Source organism: Grus americana, chromosome 1, assembly GCF_028858705.1.
Source record: "Grus americana isolate bGruAme1 chromosome 1, bGruAme1.mat, whole genome shotgun sequence".
Classification (NCBI taxonomy): Eukaryota; Metazoa; Chordata; class Aves; order Gruiformes; family Gruidae; genus Grus; species Grus americana.
In genome coordinates this window covers 22,800,037-22,810,689 of record NC_072852.1, presented here as the reverse complement: position 1 = coordinate 22,810,689, position 10,653 = coordinate 22,800,037, and the positions used below count along the sequence as shown (strand labels likewise).

Genomic DNA, 10,653 nt, shown 5'->3' with positions numbered 1-10,653 from the left:
CTGTTAAGCAGAATCCAAAGACAGGATATTAAGTCAAAATCAAGTAGGTGACATTATAACATCAGTGAGGAGGAAATTGTTATTGAAGTAGAAATTCCACTTTTCACCTCTGCGGAATAGCCCACCGTACACTGGAGTCATGCTGGTGGAAAAAAACCTACAGATAGGTTGGAGACATTCATATACAATAGAACAACTGAATTTGTGCCATTTTTCTCAAATAGCCTGAGTTGCATCCTCACAATATATCGAATAATGACTGAAAAACGCAATGATGGAGAAGGATGCAGCGTTTTCAGTATGATAAGATTGAGTGCAACTGCTTTATGGGAAATGAACAGCACCAGATTGAAGTACAAAATTCTGTAGATGAGTAGCAGATGGCAAATGAAGGCATGTGAATACATGCATCCCATACTAAGCCAGGCTGATAATTTACTAGAGATTTGTGTTCTGCTTTTACAAGTTTTAGCATTGGTAACTGTTTCCTCTAGGTGTTCATGAAGAATTAAAGCTGAATCAGAACTCATTGTTCTTCCTTAACTGCAAATATTTGCATATTTTTGAAGCACTCTATTAGTGCTTACCATGTTTTGAAGCTCACAGGAATCAGGCAGAGCAGCCCTACAGGTGTAGGTGCAAGTTTGTACACATCTACAACTGTGGCTGTTTAGAAGCCCTGTAAGTAACATGTTCTCTTCATATTGATTTAGTGTCTAGAATAAACACAATATTAATATAATCGCTCCAATACATAAATATTTTTGGATTGTGATTAGAGGAATTCATAATTAGAAATGCACAGTCCTTTTAAAGATCCCATGGTGTTTTCTTTGGAGCCAAAAGAGACAACACAATAGTCAATTAAACAGCCTTCCTTGAGCGTGATTTCTTATATGCATCAGAAAAGCATAGAGCTCAGTGTACGTTGGCTCTCATCTGCTTTTATCTTTGGAGTGTCTTCAGTCAACCAGGAGAAATTTACAGCTGATGTTTATTCAGGACATAAACCCAAATTAATGCATTTGGAACAATGTGTTCTTGCTCCCATTCACATAATGAAATTTGCCTTTGACTTGAATGGGAGCAGTGCTGGGCTTTCCGCAGCTACTGATTATACATGTCAATATTGGGCTGTGTTTGAATGATGCTGTATTATGCATAAGAATAAAGTATCATGGAGTTGTTGTGAGACACCAGGCAACATAATTACATGGGTTGCAAGAGAAATACAAAGCAAAATATAGCACTATATATTAATAGCCCATCTCAGCCTTCCTTCTAATATCTGGACCTTTGTTTACTTAATTAGGAATTATTTTAAAGTTAAATCTGTACTTATTTTTCTGATGATAGCCTTGTTCTGAATGTACATACACTGAGAAGCTCTTGTCATGACTGAGCAGGATATTGTATTTTATTAAATTTACTTTGGAGACTTCTGACAGCAATTGCTAGCATGTTTGCAGTCCCAGTCGTATTAAAAATCTAATTTCAATATGAGCTTAGAATAATACTTATATGTTGCTCCTGGATGAAGAAAACACTGCCACCCTGTACTGGTAGACTACAGGAGGCCAAGATATACTTCACTATAACTTCAGGTAAAGGAGACTGATTTTTTTTCAGAATTACATTAATTTAACAGGATATTAGAAAATATTTCCCACCCTGCACCCACAGCAGTATGAAAGGAATATTTGAAAAATGTTGTTATCAATGTCTGCAAAGAATAATCACAGCTTGTACAAGTGCTATTACTATCTCAGGTAGTATCAACCTTAGATATTTAAAATAGGGAAACAATCCTACCTTCAGTTCATAAATGTGGAAAGGTGGCACAGAGGTATCTAGTGCCCATCTCAATTTCACATAGAAAGAATGGGAGAGAGAAGGAAACAAAGCCCCAGCTCTGAACTCAGACCATATCAGAATCTGTCTTCTCAGAAATTATAAAAACCTATTCTTGCTATGTAAATATTATGATATAATCCAGATTTTAAAAGTCCTCAGTCAATAGCAGGATTCCTCAGTGGATTTCATACCTAATCATAAATAATCATACATAATCATATGAAATACCTTGGATTTTTCATGATCAAACTTGAGGTTCAAAATGAGTAGCCAAATTTTAACTGTTTTCTCCAAAGTAAGACCCTTCATGTTCTCACAACATCAAAAAAAGCTTCACCAGTTTAAATATCTAAGCCGTAGCAGGACGTAATAGTCTCAGGCTGGGGCAGGTCATCAGAATCAACTTGGGTACTCTATAAGGCTTCCAGATAGGTCTTCAGCAGCCAAGAGTGTTAACAGCAGAAGTAAGAGTGATAGTACCTTGCAGGCATATGCAACTAGTGTCTTGTAATTTAGTAACAAAGACATACAGTCTCTCACAAAGCAGTCCCATGGAAACTGCTGTATTAAGACTAGCTAATGATTGACTCACTATTTACAGAAGGCTTCATTAAGCCTTTCCCGCTGCCTGTACTTTGTCTTTTTTGTCGTTATAAACAGTGACAGCTTTCCTATGTTATAATTACATATTCGTAGACATCGTTTCAGAAACTCGCAAGAACCTGCAAATAAAACCACACTATAACTAATTACCACAATGTTTTATTATTAATAGAAATGTATATAACATTCCAATATAAATTTGTCTTTTATAAATATGTTAATTATTCCTTACAACATTTTCAAAAGAAAGCGGCACAGGAAGCATCTTCATGGCATTCTCGGGTTTATTTTACCCTTATTAATTTCAAGTGGATGTGGTGAAATTAATGGGCATCTCCAAGTTCAAAATTAAGTCTGTGACAGATCTAGTGACAGAATCAAGGTGGTTCATCTTAAAACCTCGCTGATACTCGGTAAATCTTTAGTTAGGGCTGCCCTACATTTACAGCAATTATATTGAGAACAGTTTGAACTCTGATCTGCTGACACTCTGTCCGATATTTTCCAAACTCTGTTTTAAATCAGTGCTGAGTTTACAATAATATGATTATGTTTCCAACCAGAAAATGATACTTTTTCAGTACTAAGGTGGCATTTTCTTTCTTTGCATTTCCACGTTTATTAGATGCACTTTTATTAGTATGAAAGTTGCAATCTTTAAATTGCATTAAATATTGTATTTGTGATTCCTAAACTGAAAATCAAAACAGAGCTGAAGAGAGAGAATAAATGAGAATCAAAAGGAGCAAGAAGCACGTTAGCAAAGACGTGCAAGCTTTCCACACTGTGTCAAACAAACAAAACAAACAAAAAAAAAGTAAAAGATGAATGAGGAATAACCGGAAATTAGTAACTCACAACTGGCTAAAATAATAAATTCCTTTGTTTTTCATTGGAGTTTGTTCTAGTGAGAATAATGTAGGATTTGACTATGCAGTGCAAGAACACCCACAACAGAAAAATAGTGCCCTGCTATACCGCCAAGTTTTCTTCCTTCAGCACCTGCTGGAACCGCTGTGCATCAAAGGCACCGCACATCCCCTCCCTCCTGGGGACACGGCCTCCTCACGCCCGCATCTGACACCCCTGTCGCCCTCTGGCCATCAGCACTTGGCGTGATGAGGAACTGTCACCGGGAGCTACAGAGCAGTCAGGGCAGGAGGGTCAGGCATGAGTACTGTCCACATCGGTTTTATGGCCTCCCCCTGCCCATGGGCAGCCCCAGCACAGCCTCAGGCACAGTTTAATGTAGCAGTCCTTCATGTATAGGAAATGAAGCCCTAAGAATGCAACGTATGTACAGAGGAAGCCGAGACCTTATCTCTTCCTTATGCATTCCAGCTCTTCAGAGTGCACTCACTCTCCTCTCCTCTGTACGCACACAGACCTGGCTGGCCTGTAAAACAGGAACTGAAAGACAAGAATGCGGCTGACGAGGGAGCTGCCTCTTCCTCTTCCTCATGCGCCTCCGCAGAGCCAGCAAAGATGGATGAGCTGATCCTCCTTTTCTGCCGTGGGAGGAGCAGCTGTCAGGCCTGGCTTTATGGGAGGCTTCTGGACACCTGTAACCTCTCTAGCTCTGAGACAGCTCAAATGTGCTGTCCTCCAACCTCTGTGTTTTCTAACATCTCCCTCGTTACATGGAGTAGAACATCATATATGTGGTATCCAGTAAAACAAGGTAATCAAGCACAATCTCAGAGTCATGACTGCAATACAGATACCTGACAGAAGCTCACAGAAGACAGGAATTTGAGAGCGACTGTAACTATCAACAAGACAGAAAATTAACTCCTGCGGAAATTGCACAATTAGAAGCTTGGGCAGACGTGGATACACTCAACTTCCAAAAATCATGGCTCCAGTTAGCAAGAAATAATCTAATACTTGGTGAGTGGGTGAGGGCCAGAGGCCAAAACACCTCTAGACACCAAGCAGAATAAAATTCAGCGAGTAGGATTATTTGCTTCATTTTGGCACTGGAAAACATTTGGGCCTGCTTACTTTGAGGGGGGTGGAAATATTTCTTCTTGGCTTGGTGTAGAGTGACTGCACTGTTGTTCTGATTTTAAAACTCAAAATGGTGGTACTGAGAAAAATAAGATATATTAATGTATTGTTGGATTTTTTACACTTACCACTTCTTTCAAGTACTATGTCCTCTGCTGAGAAATTCAAGTGGGACCGAGGAGCAGTCTGGAGAGGACTGGAGATGTCTGTTGCACTAGCGCAGGGTAGAAGTGAGAACTAGGCTATGGTTTAGGAGTACTTAGTACCCCTTGAGTGGATGGCTGCAGATAAATGGCTGTAATAGCATCATTCATATATTTTTTTTAATTTGAAATGCGCTGAGCTAAATGCCAAAGTTGCTGGCACTGCTCACTCAGGTAGGCCTAGTATGGAAGTCCCGTCATGCAACATGGGCTGGGGTTTCGGAGCTGGAACTTGAACCATCCGGTGTTTGGAACATCCATAAAACTTGCCTTCTGGCTCATCATGCTCACAACTATTCAAGTGTGCATGTTCTGTACACTCACAGTGATGACCTGTCATGAGCTGAGCATCCATCTGTCAAAGTGAACTGCAATTCATGCTATAGGAACACAGTGGATTTATATAAGGGTTCTGAAAAGAGAGGACTTGGATTCCTCACTGATTCAAAGGCAGGTGCAGAGCAATCTCCATACACTGAATCTGTGTAAGGAGGCTACATACAAGTTATTTAGAGGTGCTGAAGGAAGCATAAAAAGTTATGGAAGGAAATAATACACAGCAAAATATACTGGTAACATTGCAGTAGTGCTACAATGATTCCACGAATCATTGATATATTGTATAAAACACATTTTGAACAAAGAAAAAAAAAAGTAGTAAACAAATCAGAGAACATTTTCTGTTAGTTGGTATATGTGTTTGGGGAATTTAAAGTTTTCAAGATTTTTCCTCTGTGTTGTAGTTTAACTCACAGCTGCTCACTCACTCCCCCCTCCGTAGGATGGGGGAGAGAATCAGAAGACTAAAAGTGAGAAAACTCATGGGTTGACATAAAGACAGTTTAATAGGGAAAGCAAAAGCAGAACAAGGAATTCATTCCCCGCTTCCCATGGGCAGCCATCCCCAGGAAAGGAGGGCTCCATCATGCCTAACGGCTATTTGGGGAGGCAAACACCATCACGCCAAACATCCTCCCCCTTCCTTCTTCTTCCCCCAGCTTTATATGCTGAGCATGACGTCATATGGTATGGAATATCCCTTTGGTCAGCTGGGGTCAGCTGTCCTGGCTGTGTCCCCTCCCAACTCCTTGTGCACCCCCAGCCCACTCACTGGTGGGGTGGTGTGAGAGGCAGAAGAGGCCTTGGCTCTGTGTACGCACTGCTCAGCAGTAATGAAAACATCCCTGGGTTATCAACACTGTTCTCAGCACAAATCCAAAACACAGCCCTATACTAGCTACTGTCAAGAAAATTAACTCTACCCCAGCCAAAACCAGTACACTGTTATCCTGAGGGGTCAAGTCTTCTTTGATGAAAGCAGACGTGTTCAGATGATTGAACGCATGCAGGAGTTAATGCTTTAAGGGGAAATACTAGGTACCAGGGGACTCCCGGTAAATCCGAGATCTGGCTGGAGCTCTGTCCGTGACCGAGGGCCGCAGCCGGCCCCGCGGCTCGGTGGGTGCTGCCCCGACTCAGACCGCGGTGCGGGATCACCGCCTCTGCCGCCGCAAAGCGAGCGAGGGGGTCTGGCGGGCCGAGGGGGAGCTGCAGGTGGCCGCGGCAAAACGAGAAAGGTGTCAGCAAAGCTTTAAAAAGCCTGAAGGATGCCGGGTGAAGGGCTAGGTGACCGGGCCCCTTCCCGCACGTTCCAGCAGGTCCGGCCGATGCGCTGGCAGCCGCCGCTCCGGCAGCGATGCCGGCCGCTCCGGGGCGGGCTCGGCGCTTCGCCACACCCCGGGTCCGCCCGGGGCTCCTGGGCCTGTGCGCCCGGCGCCCCTCGCCCCCGCCCGGGCTCCCCCCGGCCTCGGACGCTGCCCCCACCCCCTCGGCCTCCCGCCTTCCCCTCCCCTCCCCTTCCCCTCCCGGTCCCTCCTCCCCGCCGGCGCCGGCCGTGCCCGCCTCGCTCCCCGCCCCGGCTGAGGGGCGGCTGCCGCTGCTGCTGCCGCTGCCGGCGGCGGCTCCGGGAAAATGTCCGAGCGCGGCGGCTTCTACCGGCAGGAGCTGAACAAGACGGTGTGGGAGGTGCCCCAGCGCTACCAGAACCTCACCCCCGTCGGCTCCGGCGCCTACGGCTCCGTCTGGTAGGTGCAGGGCGGCGTGAGAGGGTGAGACGGGCCGGGAGCCGGCAGGTGCTGCCGGCCGGCAGCGGGCGGGGTGCAGCCCCGGCGCGGCCCCGCGGGGGCAGACAATGCTCGGGAGGCCCGCGCGGCCGTGCCGAGCGCCGGGGGTCGAGTGCGCCGAGCGGGGCGGGAGGGGGATGCCCGAGCGGCGGCAGCGGGGCCAGCCCCCAGCGTGCCAGGGCGGGGGCGTGTCCGCCGGGCAGCCGAGGTGTGTGGCGCGGCGCTGGAGCCCCCCCGGCCGGCGGCCCCGCGGGACCGGGGCATGCCTCGCCGTAACCCGGGCAACGGGGCCCGCCGCCGCCGAAGGGCGGCCCCTGCCGGCCTTCCCGCCGCTGCCCCCCCCTCAGGCCGCCGCGCCGGCCGCTCCGCCGCCTCACGGGGGAGTTGCGAGGGTCTCGCTGGGCCCGCTAGCCGCACCGCCGGCTCCGCTCCTCGGTGCCGGTGAAACCGACCGGCCGCCGCGGGGCTGCTCGTCGCATGGCGCCGCTCGCGTCGGAGTGAAAATTGCCCCAAAGCCGAGAATCTTGCACAGTCATGGCGTGTCCGAGCGGGGAGGACGGGGAGGCAGCGGCAGGGCGCGGGGCACGGCTGTCGGAGCTCTCCCCGCTGCCGGCCCGGGAGGGCTCACCGGCTGGCCGCGGCCCTGCCGGCCCCGTCAGTGGTGGGGTGCACCTTCCAGGCGGGGAGGTTCGCGGGGCTGCCCTGACGGGCCGGGACACCCACGGGGGTGAATTCTGGCCTCGGGAACAATGGAAGAAGCCCCCGGAGCGGGGCCGTGTCGGGGGGGCAGAGGGGAGGGAAGGGAAGGGGGGATTCACCCGGCGTGTTCGGGGGGAATCGCTAATTGGGGCAGATTGCCGCCCAAGGGCTTTGGCATCTTAGGGTTGCATAAGGGTTTATCACATCTTATCATAAAGCATTTCCCTTTTTTTGTTAATTACTCTATCAGGTTTGCACTTTTGGGAAGTCCCAGTGCAGATTGGGCTATTATTTTCATATCTGATGCACACTTAACTATGCTTATAAAAGCTTTGAATCAATTTTTTGAAATAATAGTGATGTTTAAGGGGTTTCGAAAAAGAATTGTGTTTTTTGTGAGATGGGTAAGTGGAATTATGTAATAACAACCCATAATGGGCCTTTAAATAAATGTACTACCAAAAAATATTTCCTTAGAACTTAACTTTCCGCTGTGGACTAAACTTGTGCAATAGTCGCTCGCTTTTTTTCTTTTCACAGTCAGATGCCAGAGAACATTTATGGAGTTTTGTATTTGCTGCTTTCTTCTCTAGCTCTGTGAAATGCCTCAATTTCATGTAAACTAGGAATACATACTTAAAACCCCTCCAACAATCGGCAGAAATAGGACTAGTGTGAAGTATTTCTGAATTCTTCTCTTTTTTATTATCTCAGGCTTATGCTTGGACCAGGGAAATCTAGGCAAATACCGTGCAACTGTTGGTACTTGCCATTCTAGTTAAGCCATTCTAGTCCCGTGACTATCTGATGTGAGTAGTTTCACAAGGACCTAGTTTATTTAGACTATAAACTCTTAGTTTACTTTCTCTTTTATTTTACAAACTAGGAGCTGGATATACGGTAGGAGAGTAACTATTGTGTTCCAACTGAACCTGCATTTCTGGTTATTTCCCTATTTATGCTGACATAGCTTTAAGGAGAAGTACTCTGCTGAATTTTGTAATGAGATGTCAAGACTTTTGAGAAATTGCGAAGGAAATGAAAACATGTGGTGGTTCACTTGCAGCACAGCTGGTGCTTTGTTTTTTTAAACTGTTAGTGTTGTTAATTTGTTGTACTTACTTATTTTCTGTCTGCAAAGCCAAGGAAGTCCTAGTATTTTATCAATGGAGTTGCCTAGGAACTGGGACATAAAATGGAGACTGGGAGATGCTATGGGAAAGGTTTACTCTAAAATATACGTTTAAGAACAGAATAAAGCAATAAAATATTACTCTATATTAATAGCCTTGTTAACATCGATGAACTATAAACCAAAACAGAAGCCTGAATGCGAGGAAAAGGTTCACATCTCTCTCAGAAAAGCCATCTATTTTTAGTCTATTGAAATTGATTTTTTTTTTCCCCCTCTATGTGCATGTGCTTTACCCAGGAGACCCACAAGACATAATCATTCCCTTGAGTAATATGCTATATTGCTTTTGTGAATAATTGTACTCCTATTCAGTAAAATATCTAAAAACATATTTAAGTCTTACAGAAACCACTGGAATTAAACAAATTCTTAAGTGCTTTGCTGAATAGAAGCCAAGGTCCTGAACTCCAAATACTGGCTTTAAAAGAGGAACAAAGTTGTTGTAACAAATCTAACTTCTACCTCAGTGAAACTCTTCTCTAGTCCTGCCTTTTCCTTTTTTACAGTAATTCATCAGTCACATCTGATAGACTTGTGCAACTGAAGTGATAACTGACAATAAGAAACATATTGTAAATATTTGCCTTTAAACTAACTTCTACTTGCTCTTCTTTTGCTCGCCACTCAAAATCAATAGAAGAGTTTGCGTCAGGAGGCTGTGTTTTGACCCAGTTTCTTGACATTTTGTAAGTCTAGTTCAGGTTTGGGCTAGTTTTTGCATGCAGATGCATCAAATATGCTATGGAGATAGATAATTTATTTTAAAACAGATTCACTTTTAGAGATGTATTTATATCAAGCACAGTGCTTTCCAGTCTATTTTTCTTGGTTTTTTATTTACATGTGGAATATGTATAAAAAGCAAACCTTCCTTAGCAAAAAGAGCTCTACTGCTTTTCTCACTTTTTTAATGACACATCATAAAGAACAGTCCTTCTTGGAAATCCTCAGGAGAACTCGGCCGCACTGCCAAGCAGAGTTGCACTTCAGCATCTACATCAACCACAGAGAGAACTGTGCGGTCTTTCCCTCAAGTGCTTCACCCTTGCAGTACATTTTGTGTTACTCTTGTATTTTAACTCTGCGGAGGGCTTCCTTTTACCTGGGCTCTTTCCTGTGGCCATTCAAGCTCGTGGATGTTCTGTTATCTGCTGCTGTCAGATCTGTTGTTTTTTTTAAATTAGGAAAAAAATTAAAGCCCTATGGAAGTGCGGTGTGTGTATGGTAGTTTAATTACATTTAAAATGATCAATGGAGTCTTCAACAGTATGTTTTGGTTAATTTTTCTTTTTTCAGGGGTTGTTTGAATATTACAAACATCAAGTTTACATGCACGTCTGTTTCTTTTGGAGTTGTTTTCTTTTTGTGCTATAGCTTTGCTTGTCAAGTTGAGGTTTTTATATTAGACAATTATTTTATCTCTTCCTCCAGCCAAAACTCAGTTACATTTAAAGGTTTTTGAAAAATGCATTTTCACTGTGTCCTCCCTCAAAGGTGGATTTATCTCTCACAGAAGCCGAAGAGCTGGTTGACTCTTATAGACCAGGCATTATCCCTGCTAATTGTGAGTTTTAAAAACATTTCTGACTTTAAGTACAGCATTTAAGCTGATAGCCATTTAGACGGGAAGCAAGCAAGCTTACTTTCACAAGGTAATCTTCATCTACAACCATTTCTCTTCAGTTCTAGAGAAAAGACAATTCATGTCCAGGTCAAACTGCATTTTAAACTCTTGTCCCTTGTGACTCTGCCTTTTAAATTAGAATTCTGCCTGTGTTTGAGTCTTTCAGCTGTCCCAGTGATGCTGCTTATAAACCGGACCTCTGGGCTGCAGCATTTCTGCTGTATTACCCTGGTAGGTCCACTATGGATTAGTAACTGTCTGCCTTTTCCTCTGGGAGCTTGAGAAAGAGCTTCTTCATCTCTTCTTTTTTTTAAAAGACTTTTTATTATACCACAAATTATG

At 44.6% G+C, this 10,653-nt stretch overlaps 1 protein-coding gene across 1 annotated transcript in view; it reads left to right on the top strand.

The window, feature by feature from the left end:
• Positions 1 to 6,543: 6,543 nt before the first annotated feature.
• LOC129211916 (mitogen-activated protein kinase 11) overlaps positions 6,544 to 10,653 on the top strand; it is a 32,754-nt gene continuing 28,644 nt past the window's right edge. Inside the window, exon 1 of the mRNA XM_054839715.1 lies at positions 6,544 to 6,754. Within this exon, the coding sequence (XP_054695690.1) occupies positions 6,642 to 6,754 (113 nt within the window). The 5' untranslated portion in view covers positions 6,544 to 6,641. The remainder of the gene's footprint in view (positions 6,755 to 10,653) is intronic.